This window comes from Spermophilus citellus, assembly GCF_964194105.1.
Source record: "Spermophilus citellus genome assembly, chromosome: 1".
Lineage (NCBI taxonomy): Eukaryota > Metazoa > Chordata > Mammalia > Rodentia > Sciuridae > Spermophilus > Spermophilus citellus.
This window is the reverse complement of record NC_138182.1, coordinates 74149621-74171777: the sequence shown is the minus strand read 5'-3', so window position 1 is coordinate 74171777 and position 22157 is coordinate 74149621. Positions and strand designations below refer to the sequence as shown.

General features: G+C 45.1%; 1 protein-coding gene and 2 long non-coding RNA genes across 3 annotated transcripts in view; all 3 read right to left on the bottom strand.

The window, feature by feature from the left end:
• Positions 1–8514, bottom strand: part of LOC308640978 (ankyrin repeat domain-containing protein 26-like) — a gene marked incomplete at its 5' end in the record, with an annotated part of 47494 nt that extends 38980 nt beyond the window's left edge. Inside the window, 6 exons of the mRNA XM_081279036.1 lie at positions 3032–3113; positions 4779–4852; positions 6945–7032; positions 7124–7149; positions 7707–7805; positions 8472–8514. Of these exons, the coding sequence (XP_081135162.1) occupies positions 3032–3113; positions 4779–4852; positions 6945–7032; positions 7124–7149; positions 7707–7805; positions 8472–8514 (412 nt within the window). The remainder of the gene's footprint in view (positions 1–3031; positions 3114–4778; positions 4853–6944; positions 7033–7123; positions 7150–7706; positions 7806–8471) is intronic.
• Positions 8515–9019: 505 nt separating this feature from the next.
• Positions 9020–13613, bottom strand: LOC308657277. The gene is made up of 3 exons (XR_014023894.1): positions 13524–13613; positions 11358–11428; positions 9020–9692 (listed from the first exon to the last, which is right to left on the bottom strand). It is a non-coding gene; the product is annotated as an uncharacterized lncRNA (long non-coding RNA).
• A 2368-nt stretch (positions 13614–15981) lies between these two features.
• On the bottom strand, positions 15982–20183 carry LOC308657565. The gene is made up of 3 exons (XR_014023992.1): positions 20094–20183; positions 17928–17998; positions 15982–16271 (listed from the first exon to the last, which is right to left on the bottom strand). It is a non-coding gene; the product is annotated as an uncharacterized lncRNA (long non-coding RNA).
• Between the last annotated feature and the right edge of the window lie 1974 nt (positions 20184–22157).

The window sequence follows — 22157 nt, the reverse complement described above, 5'->3', positions numbered from 1 at the left end:
CAGTCTCTCAGGAGCCTGACACTACCGCCTAGCTGTCCACTGCACATCTGGAAACTCTGCAGCACGTTAGCCTAAGCTTCCTCATTCATGATTATAAATCCCTAAATCCAGTAGTGGATCTTGGGTTTTACCCACCACTGAGTTAATGGTTGCCTTGAATGGTATTTTTCTCACGTTGATAAAGGCAATTTTGTACCAACGTGAATGCCCACGTTGACACTGGCCTTTTCTGTATCCAATCTCCCCTTCCAATGGGGGATACAAAAGAATGAGGAATGGGAGCCTTTCAGAGGTTTTCACATAATGCCACCATTTCAGGTGTGTCCATAGACGCCTTTCCAAAGAACTCCTAGTGCAAAATGTACCTGATGTAATAGTCTTGACATCCTTCTTCCTGGCACCCTTCATCTCTATGTCTGTAGTTTCACGAGAATGTCTCAATCCAGTGGGAGGCTGGATGGGTTCGGGAAAATGATATCAAATAAAAGCTGTGTAATTACTGCCATGTGTAGGTCTTAGGAAGAGAAGCGCAAGGTGCAATTACCTTCAAGGAAGGAGCTGTCTGAGATACTGAAAAGGAAAAGGGACATAGAGTCAATTAGCCATGCATGTGACCAAACCAGCCATACCTTGGTCTCATATTAAGAAGGAGCTGGACACTCATGCTTCACTTTGGGAATAACTTTGGTAGCCTTTGGCCCTTTAGGGTTTGTGTCCATATTTCCTGGTTTTGGGTTCTCAAAACCACAAGGCTGCATGGTACCACCTTAAACAGGGGCAGAAACATAGGTTGAATCAACACAAGCAGTGAAGTTTCCAACCCCGAGACTCTTTGCAATAGCCATAAATCAAAGAGGAAAGGGAATGGATGCCAACGGAGAGAGGCACAGTGAGGAAGGATGTGATGGCAGATATCTTCCTTGACACATATGGGAGTTCTTCGGTGCGCTGCACTCCCAACACCTGTGCTGTTCCTCCAGTTGTGCTAGAAGTCAGGGAGCACCAATGGTGTAGAGTGCAGTGAAAGGGGTCATCCATTTCTGATCCAAGAACTTTCCCCCCACCGATTGGCTGAGATATACACTTTCAGCAGAAGGGCTCATTAAAAACATTCTTGATTTCCATACCCACGGGGGACACTGGTGTGCCCTCCTTCCTTGCATCCTCCGCTTTAGGCAACTTGGGCTTTCTTGATGCAATCACGGGAGAAGACAGAGGACTCAGTTCTAGGAAACAATGGATGGTAAGATTAAAGTCTCAAAGTATGGTAAAGCAAAGGGAAAAGGGTCGACTGTGTTATCGCAGAAGTCTTTCCTTCCCATAACTTTCCATACTTATAACTTGTGGGAAGGCCCATGAAAAATAAGTCTTTGGATACTCAAAGTATGAGCTCTCCCAAGTCTTCAGTTTCCACCGAATCTGCTTTCCTCTATGTTGGTCATCTTTCAAGGATTTCCATGAAATGACTGTCTCACAAAATGAGCTCTGAATAGGGTCAGGAGTCACTCAGGACTAGAGCACATTTGTAGCTTGCTAAAAGCTCTGGATTCCATCGCACTATGTCCCCCTGCCCAGAATAGGGAAGGAGATGAGAGCGGTCTTTTTGAAAAAAGCCAGTGCTTCTACAATCATAGACATCCCCTCTGAACCACTGACATCACTGCAAAATGCAGGCTCCAGGCCTGCACGTGCGGCACAGGGAAATGACTTGCTCTAGTTTGACTCCATGTACCATTCTCCTCTACTTTGAATAATCTACGGACAGACAGTACTCCCAGTTTTCATTTGAAGGCAGACCTACTGAAAACAGCTGAGATGCATTCCCTGTTTCCTCATCACACTCTCCAAATGTACCCAGCTGACTTCTTGCTTGCCTTCCTCCTTTCCCTTACCCTTCTGCTTTTCAGAAAGAACCTCGACCATGGTGGTCTCCATCTTGATTGTCCACTTGATTGTCTTTGTAGGGATTTCTCCCACTCACTCTTTTTCTCAAATAACCTTACAAGGGCCTTCCCCCTTGTCAAGAGCCATGCTCAGAGATGAAAGCAAATCCTTGGCCTTCCATAAGTCTCCTTTGGTCCTCAGCTACCTCCCCATGGCTCTTCACTGAGGCTTCATTAAGGAGAAGTCCATTCCCTGACTCCTCAGAATGTGCTCTGAGGGCCAGGAGCATTGGAATCACCTTAGAACCCATTACAGATGCAGAATCCAAGACCTGCCGAATTGCAGTGCGTATTTTGAACCTGGTCCCCAACAGATGACCCACGGGAGTGGAGAGATGCAGTCTGTGGGAGTCCAACCCTAAATTCTTCAACTTCAACTGCCTATTTGGAATCGAGCCACAGTCTCCTCTCTACCAGGTCCCCCAAATCAAAGATGTATAAGGAGTCAATTTTTGCAGTGGACCTTCGGTCAGGCTGGGGCCTTGGTGACCAAAAAATACCAGCGTTTCTTAGGATGTTCAATTCTGTTTGTGGCTGTGGGACCATGTCAGTTTACGGGTGGTCCATCAAGGTAGCTCTGCATGACCTGGGACTGAGTTCCTGAACGCCTTTCTCTCCAGGAGGAAGACAGGAAGATTGGAACAACTGGCACTACATCTCATGCCAAGTTTGGTCCCTGAAGCTCACAAGGCTTTCTGGCATCTCTAATATGCTTCTCTCCCTGTCTCTCTCTTTCTCTCTCTGTAGCCAGTCATCTGAGATTCCCCCCTTCACGGTGCACACCTGCTTGCTTCTTTTCTCTCCATTGACTCCCTGTACTCTGTTTTGCTCCTTCTTCAATCCACCTTCTACTGTCCCCTCCAGTGTTTCCCAGCCTTAGTCTGCTCAGGTTTTGAATCATTGGTTCCAATCACCTCATGACACTCTGGATGTTACCTGTCCCTCCAAAGGCAGGAGATGTACCCATTGTTACCTTCCACTACTCAGTAGATTCCTGTCTTCCACTATTCAAATAGACTGCTGCTTAGGATTGAAATAAATATGCTGTCCACTGTAATTTTTTATATGAAAAATATAAAGGCTCTTACCTTCCAGAGTATGGGCTTCCTTTTCAAGCATATCCTCAGAGGAACCATCCAAGTTCTCTCCTGAGCAAATCTCAGAGACTCTCTGGCAAAATTAATATCAAAATTGATATCCTTTAAAATTCATATCAATAACCCATTCTGAATCAGCATTTTAAAGCAGACATGTCGCTTGGGCTGTGCACGTCAGTAAGGATTAAAAAACTAGACAAGTCTAATCTTCCAAAATTGAACGATTGAAAAGAGAACTTCATATATCCTCCCCCACGAAGACCAACTTTCATCTTCACATGGCTACTGACTCTGAAAGGAGAACGCCACCACAGAAGAAACACATCCTCCCAAAACATACTATCTGATGCGCGAAACTGCGCAGACATACTACTCCTGTAACACCTAACCCGACTCAACGTTTTCTAGCATAAAGGAGAGAATGATATTTAAAATATACTCGAACACATTCTGACAAATTCGGATATCAGCCAGCATTACACACAGGCAACATTCTGATGACAGGACATTTGGGATAGAATCACGTTGGTTTGTAAGAATTTGAATTATGCTATGCTGAAGGGAAACAGAACAGCATTACCTGGGCCTCCTTAGCTGAACAAAAACTTTTGCAATCTAAAAAACCTTTGGGGAAATTTTTACCGAGAGGAAGACTCATCCTTCGCATATGATGCCAAATTAGGGAGAGAAAGATTTCTCCATTTTGCATTTACCTAACTTGGGCTTCATGATGTGGTTGTGTAGGCAGCACGTTGTAGTCAAAAAGCAAACAGTGACAGAACAGGGTACCAAGGCATAAAAGTGATTTTGAGTACACATTTTCAAGACGCCCTGGTACATGAAAATTGAATAGGCCAGGAGACAGGCACAAAAAGAGTGTGGAGGAATCTAGCAGGGCAACTCAGAATATCATGGGAATGAAAATGCCTTTCCTGATTGCATAGTCCGAACATTCAACGTGGGCCTATGGGAAAGCACAGGTGTCTTTCTTTTCTTTCTTTCTTTCCCTTTCTTTCTTTTTTCTTTCTCTTTCTTTCTTCCTTTTTAAATATTCATTGTCTATCCTGCTTTTTTGGTCAATTTGTTTATTACTTCTGCAAGCCTTTGGGGTAGTTTCTTGGATCTTGGAGACACAAGATCCTATTCTTGTGCCAACAGTAATATTTTAACATCTGCCTTTCCTATTCTTGCCCCTTCCCCCGTTTTCTCATGGCTCTCTTGCCTGAATGCTCAGGAAGCTGTGTTCCAGAATTGACCCAGTTCTCTAATGGGGAATAGACACTGAAGACAAGGCCTATTGAAATCCATGGCCCTTGGTTAGAGGCTAGTAGTATAATCCTAACCTTTTGGGCCACAAGTAGGGACCACCCTTGAACATGAGTCCATTCGGTGGCCATTGGTGTTTTTCATGAGTCCATCATAATAACCAGCTCTTAAATCAGTCTAATATTTGATCATAAGTCATTGATCATTTCAGGAGGTTCTCCAAATGGAAGCAGAAAACCCCAAGCAATTTTAGGCCTCAGACCTAAGGAGCAACTAGTTCAATAAGGTACCATGAATTCTGAAATGGTTTGCACATTCTTAAAGTTTCCAAGTGTTTTTAGACCGAAGGATTCAGTGATGATCTCGGCTTGATGAGAATAGTCAGAGAGGTCATTTCATGGGGCCTACTGTCCATTAGTAGAGCAAGGCAAATGTTGGGAAGCCAGGAAGGGAAATGGCCATGTTTACATACCTTTGGCTTCCACTTCTTGGAACCACCAAGGGTTGTGCCCGCTTCCTCTGCCTTCACATGGAAATGTGCTTCTGCTGACAAATATGCAGATTTACATAAATGAATGAGAACATCCTGAACAGGGATGCTGTGTCCTAATGGAAATACACAGTTCTAACAGTAATTCACTTCTCTTTTCCCACACATGCATTTACGTGCAGCTTCACTTTCAGCTGAATGCTGATTTTTTTACTTACATTGCTACTGTGTGTGAGTGAGTGAACCTGGAATGGGACCCATGGACTTTGGCATGCTTGGCAAACACTCTGCCACCGGATTTCCTCCCTTGGGATCTTATGCTAGGTATTAGGAAAACCATTGGATGAAGCTGACATAAATTTCCTAGGTACACAGACTGCTGTTTCTTGCATTGCTCCTTGGCTAGCTCTTTACTTGTTTTTCCACTGGATGATTCCCTGAGCTCTGGATCATCATGATTTCTGGATTGCAGGGAACAACAATATGGGTCCCATCCTCAGTCAATGGTATCAGTCACCATTGCCAAGAGTCTTGATTTACTTGACCTGATAGTTGACTGAGCTCCTGGTAAGTGCTAGTGTGGATAAAAGACTTCAGATGTGGTGGTGTTCCTGCAGGTAGGGCCAGAGCAGTGTCTCAATGAGTGAGCATGGGGGGCAGCCAGGGGTCGGAAATGGTGACAGCAAGGAAGGGATTTGCAAGGGAGAGAAAGAGACCATGATTCAATGGCATCTGCATGGCTCAAAACAAATACAGTTGGAGTCGTGTCAAGTGACTGAAAGGACAGGGGACAGGGATGCATACACCGAGAGAGGCCCGATTTACACTCTGAAAGGTTTCTAGTTGACTTGACAACACTGGGACCATCACGTGCATAAAACATCAGTGCATAAAGGCAACGTGGGTACACCGAGGTTCATGCCTCATACGTGCAGTGTAGCGAGAGCAACGTGACACATCCCCCGGGTACATGGAATGCGAGGGGCCTGTGCGAAATTGGTGGCGATTGTGTAGAATATAATTTGGATGCACACCTGGACTGGGGGAAGGTATGCAGACACGTAGAGGACACGAAGTCGTCAGTGCGAGGGAACAATGAGCTTCTTAAGTGAATTCAACTAAAAATCTGTGTGCCTAGAATGGGGGATCATTTCACAAGTCTGTAAAACGTATCCAATCAGATGGGACAGGAACTAGAGGACAGGATTCAGGTGTTTGTATCCAACATCTGGTTTCTGTGCTGCTCAGCTGCCTACACTGAGGAAAGTGTTCTTCATGTTTGGCGTGCGATGTCCTGAGCCTTGGAATTGCCAAAGTCCTCAATGAATCAGAAGAGCTGGCATTCAGGCTCAGTGGTAGAGAAACTGCTTTGCATGTCAAGGTCCTGGGTTCAATTCCCTCCCTTGAAAATGACTATTACAGGCATGAATAGGAATAGGGTCGATGGCATCAGTGTCGTGAAGGAGGAACTTTGGATGGGCAGCCTGAGAGACCATGCAAGGAAGCTATTGCCTATGTCCTGATAATACCATACTTTTTCTATAGGAAAGAGGAGAGGGGAAACGTATAGTGAGGTAACATAGTAAGTGAGTGCAGAATAAAGCACACAGAAGGAGGAGGTCACTGACTGAGTAAATCCGTGCATAGAGCACAATATGGGTGTGAGCCATCAAAGAGCATGCTGGGTGTCGTGATAGCACTCAATCTGATTGTTTTTACGTGGCTTCTTCACATGTCTCACTGGCTCACCATCTATTTTTGTGTCCAAGTCCAATATGGAGCTCAGTCTCTCAGGAGCCTGACACTACCGCCTAGCTGTCCACTGCACATCTGGAAACTCTGCAGCACGTTAGCCTAAGCTTCCTCATTCATGATTATAAATCCCTAAATCCAGTAGTGGATCTTGGGTTTTACCCACCACTGAGTTAATGGTTGCCTTGAATGGTATTTTTCTCACGTTGATAAAGGCAATTTTGTACCAACGTGAATGCCCACGTTGACACTGGCCTTTTCTGTATCCAATCTCCCCTTCCAATGGGGGATACAAAAGAATGAGGAATGGGAGCCTTTCAGAGGTTTTCACATAATGCCACCATTTCAGGTGTGTCCATAGACGCCTTTCCAAAGAACTCCTAGTGCAAAATGTACCTGATGTAATAGTCTTGACATCCTTCTTCCTGGCACCCTTCATCTCTATGTCTGTAGTTTCACGAGAATGTCTCAATCCAGTGGGAGGCTGGATGGGTTCGGGAAAATGATATCAAATAAAAGCTGTGTAATTACTGCCATGTGTAGGTCTTAGGAAGAGAAGCGCAAGGTGCAATTACCTTCAAGGAAGGAGCCGTCTGAGATACTGAAAAGGAAAAGGGACATAGAGTCAATTAGCCATGCATGTGACCAAACCAGCCATACCTTGGTCTCATATTAAGAAGGAGCTGGACACTCATGCTTCACTTTGGGAATAACTTTCGTAGCCTTTGGCCCTTTAGGGTTTGTGTGCATATTTCCTGGTTTTGGGTTCTCAAAACCACAAGGCTGCATGGTACCACCTTAAACAGGGGCAGAAACATAGGTTGAATCAACACAAGCAGTGAAGTTTCCAACCCCGAGACTCTTTGCAATAGCCATAAATCAAAGAGGAAAGGGAATGGATGCCAACGGAGAGAGGCACAGTGAGGAAGGATGTGATGGCAGATATCTTCCTTGACACATATGGGAGTTCTTCGGTGCGCTGCACTCCCAACACCTGTGCTGTTCCTCCAGTTGTGCTAGAAGTCAGGGAGCACCAATGGTGTAGAGTGCAGTGAAAGGGGTCATCCATTTCTGATCCAAGAACTTTCCCCCCACCGATTGGCTGAGATATACACTTTCAGCAGAAGGGCTCATTAAAAACATTCTTGATTTCCATACCCACGGGGGACACTGGTGTGCCCTCCTTCCTTGCATCCTCCGCTTTAGGCAACTTGGGCTTTCTTGATGCAATCACGGGAGAAGACAGAGGACTCAGTTCTAGGAAACAATGGATGGTAAGATTAAAGTCTCAAAGTATGGTAAAGCAAAGGGAAAAGGGTCGACTGTGTTATCGCAGAAGTCTTTCCTTCCCATAACTTTCCATACTTATAACTTGTGGGAAGGCCCATGAAAAATAAGTCTTTGGATACTCAAAGTATGAGCTCTCCCAAGTCTTCAGTTTCCACCGAATCTGCTTTCCTCTATGTTGGTCATCTTTCAAGGATTTCCATGAAATGACTGTCTCACAAAATGAGCTCTGAATAGGGTCAGGAGTCACTCAGGACTAGAGCACATTTGTAGCTTGCTAAAAGCTCTGGATTCCATCGCACTATGTCCCCCTGCCCAGAATAGGGAAGGAGATGAGAGCGGTCTTTTTGAAAAAAGCCAGTGCTTCTACAATCATAGACATCCCCTCTGAACCACTGACATCACTGCAAAATGCAGGCTCCAGGCCTGCACGTGCGGCACAGGGAAATGACTTGCTCTAGTTTGACTCCATGTACCATTCTCCTCTACTTTGAATAATCTACGGACAGACAGTACTCCCAGTTTTCATTTGAAGGCAGACCTACTGAAAACAGCTGAGATGCATTCCCTGTTTCCTCATCACACTCTCCAAATGTACCCAGCTGACTTCTTGCTTGCCTTCCTCCTTTCCCTTACCCTTCTGCTTTTCAGAAAGAACCTCGACCATGGTGGTCTCCATCTTGATTGTCCACTTGATTGTCTTTGTAGGGATTTCTCCCACTCACTCTTTTTCTCAAATAACCTTACAAGGGCCTTCCCCCTTGTCAAGAGCCATGCTCAGAGATGAAAGCAAATCCTTGGCCTTCCATAAGTCTCCTTTGGTCCTCAGCTACCTCCCCATGGCTCTTCACTGAGGCTTCATTAAGGAGAAGTCCATTCCCTGACTCCTCAGAATGTGCTCTGAGGGCCAGGAGCATTGGAATCACCTTAGAACCCATTACAGATGCAGAATCCAAGACCTGCCGAATTGCAGTGCGTATTTTGAACCTGGTCCCCAACAGATGACCCACGGGAGTGGAGAGATGCAGTCTGTGGGAGTCCAACCCTAAATTCTTCAACTTCAACTGCCTATTTGGAATCGAGCCACAGTCTCCTCTCTACCAGGTCCCCCAAATCAAAGATGTATAAGGAGTCAATTTTTGCAGTGGACCTTCGGTCAGGCTGGGGCCTTGGTGACCAAAAAATACCAGCGTTTCTTAGGATGTTCAATTCTGTTTGTGGCTGTGGGACCATGTCAGTTTACGGGTGGTCCATCAAGGTAGCTCTGCATGACCTGGGACTGAGTTCCTGAACGCCTTTCTCTCCAGGAGGAAGACAGGAAGATTGGAACAACTGGCACTACATCTCATGCCAAGTTTGGTCCCTGAAGCTCACAAGGCTTTCTGGCATCTCTAATATGCTTCTCTCCCTGTCTCTCTCTTTCTCTCTCTGTAGCCAGTCATCTGAGATTCCCCCCTTCACGGTGCACACCTGCTTGCTTCTTTTCTCTCCATTGACTCCCTGTACTCTGTTTTGCTCCTTCTTCAATCCACCTTCTACTGTCCCCTCCAGTGTTTCCCAGCCTTAGTCTGCTCAGGTTTTGAATCATTGGTTCCAATCACCTCATGACACTCTGGATGTTACCTGTCCCTCCAAAGGCAGGAGATGTACCCATTGTTACCTTCCACTACTCAGTAGATTCCTGTCTTCCACTATTCAAATAGACTGCTGCTTAGGATTGAAATAAATATGCTGTCCACTGTAATTTTTTATATGAAAAATATAAAGGCTCTTACCTTCCAGAGTATGGGCTTCCTTTTCAAGCATATCCTCAGAGGAACCATCCAAGTTCTCTCCTGAGCAAATCTCAGAGACTCTCTGGCAAAATTAATATCAAAATTGATATCCTTTAAAATTCATATCAATAACCCATTCTGAATCAGCATTTTAAAGCAGACATGTCGCTTGGGCTGTGCACGTCAGTAAGGATTAAAAAACTAGACAAGTCTAATCTTCCAAAATTGAACGATTGAAAAGAGAACTTCATATATCCTCCCCCACGAAGACCAACTTTCATCTTCACATGGCTACTGACTCTGAAAGGAGAACGCCACCACAGAAGAAACACATCCTCCCAAAACATACTATCTGATGCGCGAAACTGCGCAGACATACTACTCCTGTAACACCTAACCCGACTCAACGTTTTCTAGCATAAAGGAGAGAATGATATTTAAAATATACTCGAACACATTCTGACAAATTCGGATATCAGCCAGCATTACACACAGGCAACATTCTGATGACAGGACATTTGGGATAGAATCACGTTGGTTTGTAAGAATTTGAATTATGCTATGCTGAAGGGAAACAGAACAGCATTACCTGGGCCTCCTTAGCTGAACAAAAACTTTTGCAATCTAAAAAACCTTTGGGGAAATTTTTACCGAGAGGAAGACTCATCCTTCGCATATGATGCCAAATTAGGGAGAGAAAGATTTCTCCATTTTGCATTTACCTAACTTGGGCTTCATGATGTGGTTGTGTAGGCAGCACGTTGTAGTCAAAAAGCAAACAGTGACAGAACAGGGTACCAAGGCATAAAAGTGATTTTGAGTACACATTTTCAAGACGCCCTGGTACATGAAAATTGAATAGGCCAGGAGACAGGCACAAAAAGAGTGTGGAGGAATCTAGCAGGGCAACTCAGAATATCATGGGAATGAAAATGCCTTTCCTGATTGCATAGTCCGAACATTCAACGTGGGCCTATGGGAAAGCACAGGTGTCTTTCTTTTCTTTCTTTCTTTCCCTTTCTTTCTTTTTTCTTTCTCTTTCTTTCTTCCTTTTTAAATATTCATTGTCTATCCTGCTTTTTTGGTCAATTTGTTTATTACTTCTGCAAGCCTTTGGGGTAGTTTCTTGGATCTTGGAGACACAAGATCCTATTCTTGTGCCAACAGTAATATTTTAACATCTGCCTTTCCTATTCTTGCCCCTTCCCCCGTTTTCTCATGGCTCTCTTGCCTGAATGCTCAGGAAGCTGTGTTCCAGAATTGACCCAGTTCTCTAATGGGGAATAGACACTGAAGACAAGGCCTATTGAAATCCATGGCCCTTGGTTAGAGGCTAGTAGTATAATCCTAACCTTTTGGGCCACAAGTAGGGACCACCCTTGAACATGAGTCCATTCGGTGGCCATTGGTGTTTTTCATGAGTCCATCATAATAACCAGCTCTTAAATCAGTCTAATATTTGATCATAAGTCATTGATCATTTCAGGAGGTTCTCCAAATGGAAGCAGAAAACCCCAAGCAATTTTAGGCCTCAGACCTAAGGAGCAACTAGTTCAATAAGGTACCATGAATTCTGAAATGGTTTGCACATTCTTAAAGTTTCCAAGTGTTTTTAGACCGAAGGATTCAGTGATGATCTCGGCTTGATGAGAATAGTCAGAGAGGTCATTTCATGGGGCCTACTGTCCATTAGTAGAGCAAGGCAAATGTTGGGAAGCCAGGAAGGGAAATGGCCATGTTTACATACCTTTGGCTTCCACTTCTTGGAACCACCAAGGGTTGTGCCCGCTTCCTCTGCCTTCACATGGAAATGTGCTTCTGCTGACAAATATGCAGATTTACATAAATGAATGAGAACATCCTGAACAGGGATGCTGTGTCCTAATGGAAATACACAGTTCTAACAGTAATTCACTTCTCTTTTCCCACACATGCATTTACGTGCAGCTTCACTTTCAGCTGAATGCTGATTTTTTTACTTACATTGCTACTGTGTGTGAGTGAGTGAACCTGGAATGGGACCCATGGACTTTGGCATGCTTGGCAAACACTCTGCCACCGGATTTCCTCCCTTGGGATCTTATGCTAGGTATTAGGAAAACCATTGGATGAAGCTGACATAAATTTCCTAGGTACACAGACTGCTGTTTCTTGCATTGCTCCTTGGCTAGCTCTTTACTTGTTTTTCCACTGGATGATTCCCTGAGCTCTGGATCATCATGATTTCTGGATTGCAGGGAACAACAATATGGGTCCCATCCTCAGTCAATGGTATCAGTCACCATTGCCAAGAGTCTTGATTTACTTGACCTGATAGTTGACTGAGCTCCTGGTAAGTGCTAGTGTGGATAAAAGACTTCAGATGTGGTGGTGTTCCTGCAGGTAGGGCCAGAGCAGTGTCTCAATGAGTGAGCATGGGGGGCAGCCAGGGGTCGGAAATGGTGACAGCAAGGAAGGGATTTGCAAGGGAGAGAAAGAGACCATGATTCAATGGCATCTGCATGGCTCAAAACAAATACAGTTGGAGTCGTGTCAAGTGACTGAAAGGACAGGGGACAGGGATGCATACACCGAGAGAGGCCCGATTTACACTCTGAAAGGTTTCTAGTTGACTTGACAACACTGGGACCATCACGTGCATAAAACATCAGTGCATAAAGGCAACGTGGGTACACCGAGGTTCATGCCTCATACGTGCAGTGTAGCGAGAGCAACGTGACACATCCCCCGGGTACATGGAATGCGAGGGGCCTGTGCGAAATTGGTGGCGATTGTGTAGAATATAATTTGGATGCACACCTGGACTGGGGGAAGGTATGCAGACACGTAGAGGACACGAAGTCGTCAGTGCGAGGGAACAATGAGCTTCTTAAGTGAATTCAACTAAAAATCTGTGTGCCTAGAATGGGGGATCATTTCACAAGTCTGTAAAACGTATCCAATCAGATGGGACAGGAACTAGAGGACAGGATTCAGGTGTTTGTATCCAACATCTGGTTTCTGTGCTGCTCAGCTGCCTACACTGAGGAAAGTGTTCTTCATGTTTGGCGTGCGATGTCCTGAGCCTTGGAATTGCCAAAGTCCTCAATGAATCAGAAGAGCTGGCATTCAGGCTCAGTGGTAGAGAAACTGCTTTGCATGTCAAGGTCCTGGGTTCAATTCCCTCCCTTGAAAATGACTATTACAGGCATGAATAGGAATAGGGTCGATGGCATCAGTGTCGTGAAGGAGGAACTTTGGATGGGCAGCCTGAGAGACCATGCAAGGAAGCTATTGCCTATGTCCTGATAATACCATACTTTTTCTATAGGAAAGAGGAGAGGGGAAACGTATAGTGAGGTAACATAGTAAGTGAGTGCAGAATAAAGCACACAGAAGGAGGAGGTCACTGACTGAGTAAATCCGTGCATAGAGCACAATATGGGTGTGAGCCATCAAAGAGCATGCTGGGTGTCGTGATAGCACTCAATCTGATTGTTTTTACGTGGCTTCTTCACATGTCTCACTGGCTCACCATCTATTTTTGTGTCCAAGTCCAATATGGAGCTCAGTCTCTCAGGAGCCTGACACTACCGCCTAGCTGTCCACTGCACATCTGGAAACTCTGCAGCACGTTAGCCTAAGCTTCCTCATTCATGATTATAAATCCCTAAATCCAGTAGTGGATCTTGGGTTTTACCCACCACTGAGTTAATGGTTGCCTTGAATGGTATTTTTCTCACGTTGATAAAGGCAATTTTGTACCAACGTGAATGCCCACGTTGACACTGGCCTTTTCTGTATCCAATCTCCCCTTCCAATGGGGGATACAAAAGAATGAGGAATGGGAGCCTTTCAGAGGTTTTCACATAATGCCACCATTTCAGGTGTGTCCATAGACGCCTTTCCAAAGAACTCCTAGTGCAAAATGTACCTGATGTAATAGTCTTGACATCCTTCTTCCTGGCACCCTTCATCTCTATGTCTGTAGTTTCACGAGAATGTCTCAATCCAGTGGGAGGCTGGATGGGTTCGGGAAAATGATATCAAATAAAAGCTGTGTAATTACTGCCATGTGTAGGTCTTAGGAAGAGAAGCGCAAGGTGCAATTACCTTCAAGGAAGGAGCCGTCTGAGATACTGAAAAGGAAAAGGGACATAGAGTCAATTAGCCATGCATGTGACCAAACCAGCCATACCTTGGTCTCATATTAAGAAGGAGCTGGACACTCATGCTTCACTTTGGGAATAACTTTGGTAGCCTTTGGCCCTTTAGGGTTTGTGTGCATATTTCCTGGTTTTGGGTTCTCAAAACCACAAGGCTGCATGGTACCACCTTAAACAGGGGCAGAAACATAGGTTGAATCAACACAAGCAGTGAAGTTTCCAACCCCGAGACTCTTTGCAATAGCCATAAATCAAAGAGGAAAGGGAATGGATGCCAACGGAGAGAGGCACAGTGAGGAAGGATGTGATGGCAGATATCTTCCTTGACACATATGGGAGTTCTTCGGTGCGCTGCACTCCCAACACCTGTGCTGTTCCTCCAGTTGTGCTAGAAGTCAGGGAGCACCAATGGTGTAGAGTGCAGTGAAAGGGGTCATCCATTTCTGATCCAAGAACTTTCCCCCCACCGATTGGCTGAGATATACACTTTCAGCAGAAGGGCTCATTAAAAACATTCTTGATTTCCATACCCACGGGGGACACTGGTGTGCCCTCCTTCCTTGCATCCTCCGCTTTAGGCAACTTGGGCTTTCTTGATGCAATCACGGGAGAAGACAGAGGACTCAGTTCTAGGAAACAATGGATGGTAAGATTAAAGTCTCAAAGTATGGTAAAGCAAAGGGAAAAGGGTCGACTGTGTTATCGCAGAAGTCTTTCCTTCCCATAACTTTCCATACTTATAACTTGTGGGAAGGCCCATGAAAAATAAGTCTTTGGATACTCAAAGTATGAGCTCTCCCAAGTCTTCAGTTTCCACCGAATCTGCTTTCCTCTATGTTGGTCATCTTTCAAGGATTTCCATGAAATGACTGTCTCACAAAATGAGCTCTGAATAGGGTCAGGAGTCACTCAGGACTAGAGCACATTTGTAGCTTGCTAAAAGCTCTGGATTCCATCGCACTATGTCCCCCTGCCCAGAATAGGGAAGGAGATGAGAGCGGTCTTTTTGAAAAAAGCCAGTGCTTCTACAATCATAGACATCCCCTCTGAACCACTGACATCACTGCAAAATGCAGGCTCCAGGCCTGCACGTGCGGCACAGGGAAATGACTTGCTCTAGTTTGACTCCATGTACCATTCTCCTCTACTTTGAATAATCTACGGACAGACAGTACTCCCAGTTTTCATTTGAAGGCAGACCTACTGAAAACAGCTGAGATGCATTCCCTGTTTCCTCATCACACTCTCCAAATGTACCCAGCTGACTTCTTGCTTGCCTTCCTCCTTTCCCTTACCCTTCTGCTTTTCAGAAAGAACCTCGACCATGGTGGTCTCCATCTTGATTGTCCACTTGATTGTCTTTGTAGGGATTTCTCCCACTCACTCTTTTTCTCAAATAACCTTACAAGGGCCTTCCCCCTTGTCAAGAGCCATGCTCAGAGATGAAAGCAAATCCTTGGCCTTCCATAAGTCTCCTTTGGTCCTCAGCTACCTCCCCATGGCTCTTCACTGAGGCTTCATTAAGGAGAAGTCCATTCCCTGACTCCTCAGAATGTGCTCTGAGGGCCAGGAGCATTGGAATCACCTTAGAACCCATTACAGATGCAGAATCCAAGACCTGCCGAATTGCAGTGCGTATTTTGAACCTGGTCCCCAACAGATGACCCACGGGAGTGGAGAGATGCAGTCTGTGGGAGTCCAACCCTAAATTCTTCAACTTCAACTGCCTATTTGGAATCGAGCCACAGTCTCCTCTCTACCAGGTCCCCCAAATCAAAGATGTATAAGGAGTCAATTTTTGCAGTGGACCTTCGGTCAGGCTGGGGCCTTGGTGACCAAAAAATACCAGCGTTTCTTAGGATGTTCAATTCTGTTTGTGGCTGTGGGACCATGTCAGTTTACGGGTGGTCCATCAAGGTAGCTCTGCATGACCTGGGACTGAGTTCCTGAACGCCTTTCTCTCCAGGAGGAAGACAGGAAGATTGGAACAACTGGCACTACATCTCATGCCAAGTTTGGTCCCTGAAGCTCACAAGGCTTTCTGGCATCTCTAATATGCTTCTCTCCCTGTCTCTCTCTTTCTCTCTCTGTAGCCAGTCATCTGAGATTCCCCCCTTCACGGTGCACACCTGCTTGCTTCTTTTCTCTCCATTGACTCCCTGTACTCTGTTTTGCTCCTTCTTCAATCCACCTTCTACTGTCCTCTCCAGTGTTTCCCAGCCTTAGTCTGCTCAGGTTTTGAATCATTGGTTCCAATCACCTCATGACACTCTGGATGTTACCTGTCCCTCCAAAGGCAGGAGATGTACCCATTGTTACCTTCCACTACTCAGTAGATTCCTGTCTTCCACTATTCAAATAGACTGCTGCTTAGGATTGAAATAAATATGCTGTCCACTGTAATTTTTTATATGAAAAATATAAAGGCTCTTACCTTCCAGAGTATGGGCTTCCTTTTCAAGCATATCCTCAGAGGAACCATCCAAGTTCTCTCCTGAGCAAATCTCAGAGACTCTCTGGCAAAATTAATATCAAAATTGATATCCTTTAAAATTCATATCAATAACCCATTCTGAATCAGCATTTTAAAGCAGACATGTCGCTTGGGCTGTGCACGTCAGTAAGGATTAAAAAACTAGACAAGTCTAATCTTCCAAAATTGAACGATTGAAAAGAGAACTTCATATATCCTCCCCCACGAAGACCAACTTTCATCTTCACATGGCTACTGACTCTGAAAGGAGAACGCCACCACAGAAGAAACACATCCTCCCAAAACATACTATCTGATGCGCGAAACTGCGCAGACATACTACTCCTGTAACACCTAACCCGACTCAACGTTTTCTAGCATAAAGGAGAGAATGATATTTAAAATATACTCGAACACATTCTGACAAATTCGGATATCAGCCAGCATTACACACAGGCAACATTCTGATGACAGGACATTTGGGATAGAATCACGTTGGTTTGTAAGAATTTGAATTATGCTATGCTGAAGGGAAACAGAACAGCATTACCTGGGCCTCCTTAGCTGAACAAAAACTTTTGCAATCTAAAAAACCTTTGGGGAAATTTTTACCGAGAGGAAGACTCATCCTTCGCATATGATGCCAAATTAGGGAGAGAAAGATTTCTCCATTTTGCATTTACCTAACTTGGGCTTCATGATGTGGTTGTGTAGGCAGCAGGTTGTAGTCAAAAAGCAAACAGTGACAGAACAGGGTACCAAGGCATAAAAGTGATTTTGAGTACACATTTTCAAGACGCCCTGGTACATGAAAATTGAATAGGCCAGGAGACAGGCACAAAAAGAGTGTGGAGGAATCTAGCAGGGCAACTCAGAATATCATGGGAATGAAAATGCCTTTCCTGATTGCATAGTCCGAACATTCAACGTGGGCCTATGGGAAAGCACAGGTGTCTTTCTTTTCTTTCTTTCTTTCCCTTTCTTTCTTTTTTCTTTCTCTTTCTTTCTTCCTTTTTAAATATTCATTGTCTATCCTGCTTTTTTGGTCAATTTGTTTATTACTTCTGCAAGCCTTTGGGGTAGTTTCTTGGATCTTGGAGACACAAGATCCTATTCTTGTGCCAACAGTAATATTTTAACATCTGCCTTTCCTATTCTTGCCCCTTCCCCCGTTTTCTCATGGCTCTCTTGCCTGAATGCTCAGGAAGCTGTGTTCCAGAATTGACCCAGTTCTCTAATGGGGAATAGACACTGAAGACAAGGCCTATTGAAATCCATGGCCCTTGGTTAGAGGCTAGTAGTATAATCCTAACCTTTTGGGCCACAAGTAGGGACCACCCTTGAACATGAGTCCATTCGGTGGCCATTGGTGTTTTTCATGAGTCCATCATAATAACCAGCTCTTAAATCAGTCTAATATTTGATCATAAGTCATTGATCATTTCAGGAGGTTCTCCAAATGGAAGCAGAAAACCCCAAGCAATTTTAGGCCTCAGACCTAAGGAGCAACTAGTTCAATAAGGTACCATGAATTCTGAAATGGTTTGCACATTTCCAAGTGTTTTTAGACCGAAGGATTCAGTGATGATCTCGGCTTGATGAGAATAGTCAGAGAGGTCATTTCATGGGGCCTACTGTCCATTAGTAGAGCAAGGCAAATGTTGGGAAGCCAGGAAGGGAAATGGCCATGTTTACATACCTTTGGCTTCCACTTCTTGGAACCACCAAGGGTTGTGCCCGCTTCCTCTGCCTTCACATGGAAATGTGCTTCTGCTGACAAATATGCAGATTTACATAAATGAATGAGAACATCCTGAACAGGGATGCTGTGTCCTAATGGAAATACACAGTTCTAACAGTAATTCACTTCTCTTTTCCCACACATGCATTTACGTGCAGCTTCACTTTCAGCTGAATGCTGATTTTTTTACTTACATTGCTACTGTGTGTGAGTGAGTGAACCTGGAATGGGACCCATGGACTTTGGCATGCTTGGCAAACACTCTGCCACCGGATTTCCTCCCTTGGGATCTTATGCTAGGTATTAGGAAAACCATTGGATGAAGCTGACATAAATTTCCTAGGTACACAGACTGCTGTTTCTTGCATTGCTCCTTGGCTAGCTCTTTACTTGTTTTTCCACTGGATGATTCCCTGAGCTCTGGATCATCATGATTTCTGGATTGCAGGGAACAACAATATGGGTCCCATCCTCAGTCAATGGTATCAGTCACCATTGCCAAGAGTCTTGATTTACTTGACCTGATAGTTGACTGAGCTCCTGGTAAGTGCTAGTGTGGATAAAAGACTTCAGATGTGGTGGTGTTCCTGCAGGTAGGGCCAGAGCAGTGTCTCAATGAGTGAGCATGGGGGGCAGCCAGGGGTCGGAAATGGTGACAGCAAGGAAGGGATTTGCAAGGGAGAGAAAGAGACCATGATTCAATGGCATCTGCATGGCTCAAAACAAATACAGTTGGAGTCGTGTCAAGTGACTGAAAGGACAGGGGACAGGGATGCATACACCGAGAGAGGCCCGATTTACACTCTGAAAGGTTTCTAGTTGACTTGACAACACTGGGACCATCACGTGCATAAAACATCAGTGCATAAAGGCAACGTGGGTACACCGAGGTTCATGCCTCATACGTGCAGTGTAGCGAGAGCAACGTGACACATCCCCCGGGTACATGGAATGCGAGGGGCCTGTGCGAAATTGGTGGCGATTGTGTAGAATATAATTTGGATGCACACCTGGACTGGGGGAAGGTATGCAGACACGTAGAGGACACGAAGTCGTCAGTGCGAGGGAACAATGAGCTTCTTAAGTGAATTCAACTAAAAATCTGTGTGCCTAGAATGGGGGATCATTTCACAAGTCTGTAAAACGTATCCAATCAGATGGGACAGGAACTAGAGGACAGGATTCAGGTGTTTGTATCCAACATCTGGTTTCTGTGCTGCTCAGCTGCCTACACTGAGGAAAGTGTTCTTCATGTTTGGCGTGCGATGTCCTGAGCCTTGGAATTGCCAAAGTCCTCAATGAATCAGAAGAGCTGGCATTCAGGCTCAGTGGTAGAGAAACTGCTTTGCATGTCAAGGTCCTGGGTTCAATTCCCTCCCTTGAAAATGACTATTACAGGCATGAATAGGAATAGGGTCGATGGCATCAGTGTCGTGAAGGAGGAACTTTGGATGGGCAGCCTGAGAGACCATGCAAGGAAGCTATTGCCTATGTCCTGATAATACCATACTTTTTCTATAGGAAAGAGGAGAGGGGAAACGTATAGTGAGGTAACATAGTAAGTGAGTGCAGAATAAAGCACACAGAAGGAGGAGGTCACTGACTGAGTAAATCCGTGCATAGAGCACAATATGGGTGTGAGCCATCAAAGAGCATGCTGGGTGTCGTGATAGCACTCAATCTGATTGTTTTTACGTGGCTTCTTCACATGTCTCACTGGCTCACCATCTATTTTTGTGTCCAAGTCCAATATGGAGCTCAGTCTCTCAGGAGCCTGACACTACCGCCTAGCTGTCCACTGCACATCTGGAAACTCTGCAGCACGTTAGCCTAAGCTTCCTCATTCATGATTATAAATCCCTAAATCCAGTAGTGGATCTTGGGTTTTACCCACCACTGAGTTAATGGTTGCCTTGAATGGTATTTTTCTCACGTTGATAAAGGCAATTTTGTACCAACGTGAATGCCCACGTTGACACTGGCCTTTTCTGTATCCAATCTCCCCTTCCAATGGGGGATACAAAAGAATGAGGAATGGGAGCCTTTCAGAGGTTTTCACATAATGCCACCATTTCAGGTGTGTCCATAGACGCCTTTCCAAAGAACTCCTAGTGCAAAATGTACCTGATGTAATAGTCTTGACATCCTTCTTCCTGGCACCCTTCATCTCTATGTCTGTAGTTTCACGAGAATGTCTCAATCCAGTGGGAGGCTGGATGGGTTCGGGAAAATGATATCAAATAAAAGCTGTGTAATTACTGCCATGTGTAGGTCTTAGGAAGAGAAGCGCAAGGTGCAATTACCTTCAAGGAAGGAGCCGTCTGAGATACTGAAAAGGAAAAGGGACATAGAGTCAATTAGCCATGCATGTGACCAAACCAGCCATACCTTGGTCTCATATTAAGAAGGAGCTGGACACTCATGCTTCACTTTGGGAATAACTTTGGTAGCCTTTGGCCCTTTAGGGTTTGTGTGCATATTTCCTGGTTTTGGGTTCTCAAAACCACAAGGCTGCATGGTACCACCTTAAACAGGGGCAGAAACATAGGTTGAATCAACACAAGCAGTGAAGTTTCCAACCCCGAGACTCTTTGCAATAGCCATAAATCAAAGAGGAAAGGGAATGGATGCCAACGGAGAGAGGCACAGTGAGGAAGGATGTGATGGCAGATATCTTCCTTGACACATATGGGAGTTCTTCGGTGCGCTGCACTCCCAACACCTGTGCTGTTCCTCCAGTTGTGCTAGAAGTCAGGGAGCACCAATGGTGTAGAGTGCAGTGAAAGGGGTCATCCATTTCTGATCCAAGAACTTTCCCCCCACCGATTGGCTGAGATATACACTTTCAGCAGAAGGGCTCATTAAAAACATTCTTGATTTCCATACCCACGGGGGACACTGGTGTGCCCTCCTTCCTTGCATCCTCCGCTTTAGGCAACTTGGGCTTTCTTGATGCAATCACGGGAGAAGACAGAGGACTCAGTTCTAGGAAACAATGGATGGTAAGATTAAAGTCTCAAAGTATGGTAAAGCAAAGGGAAAAGGGTCGACTGTGTTATCGCAGAAGTCTTTCCTTCCCATAACTTTCCATACTTATAACTTGTGGGAAGGCCCATGAAAAATAAGTCTTTGGATACTCAAAGTATGAGCTCTCCCAAGTCTTCAGTTCCCACCGAATCTGCTTTCCTCTATGTTGGTCATCTTTCAAGGATTTCCATGAAATGACTGTCTCACAAAATGAGCTCTGAATAGGGTCAGGAGTCACTCAGGACTAGAGCACATTTGTAGCTTGCTAAAAGCTCTGGATTCCATCGCACTATGTCCCCCTGCCCAGAATAGGGAAGGAGATGAGAGCGGTCTTTTTGAAAAAAGCCAGTGCTTCTACAATCATAGACATCCCCTCTGAACCACTGACATCACTGCAAAATGCAGGCTCCAGGCCTGCACGTGCGGCACAGGGAAATGACTTGCTCTAGTTTGACTCCATGTACCATTCTCCTCTACTTTGAATAATCTACGGACAGACAGTACTCCCAGTTTTCATTTGAAGGCAGACCTACTGAAAACAGCTGAGATGCATTCCCTGTTTCCTCATCACACTCTCCAAATGTACCCAGCTGACTTCTTGCTTGCCTTCCTCCTTTCCCTTACCCTTCTGCTTTTCAGAAAGAACCTCGACCATGGTGGTCTCCATCTTGATTGTCCACTTGATTGTCTTTGTAGGGATTTCTCCCACTCACTCTTTTTCTCAAATAACCTTACAAGGGCCTTCTCCCTTGTCAAGAGCCATGCTCAGAGATGAAAGCAAATCCTTGGCCTTCCATAAGTCTCCTTTGGTCCTCAGCTACCTCCCCATGGCTCTTCACTGAGGCTTCATTAAGGAGAAGTCCATTCCCTGACTCCTCAGAATGTGCTCTGAGGGCCAGGACCATTGGAATCACCTTAGAACCCATTACAGATGCAGAATCCAAGACCTGCCGAATTGCAGTGCGTATTTTGAACCTGGTCCCCAACAGATGACCCACGGGAGTGGAGAGATGCAGTCTGTGGGAGTCCAACCCTAAATTCTTCAACTTCAACTGCCTATTTGGAATCGAGCCACAGTCTCCTCTCTACCAGGTCCCCCAAATCAAAGATGTATAAGGAGTCAATTTTTGCAGTGGACCTTCGGTCAGGCTGGGGCCTTGG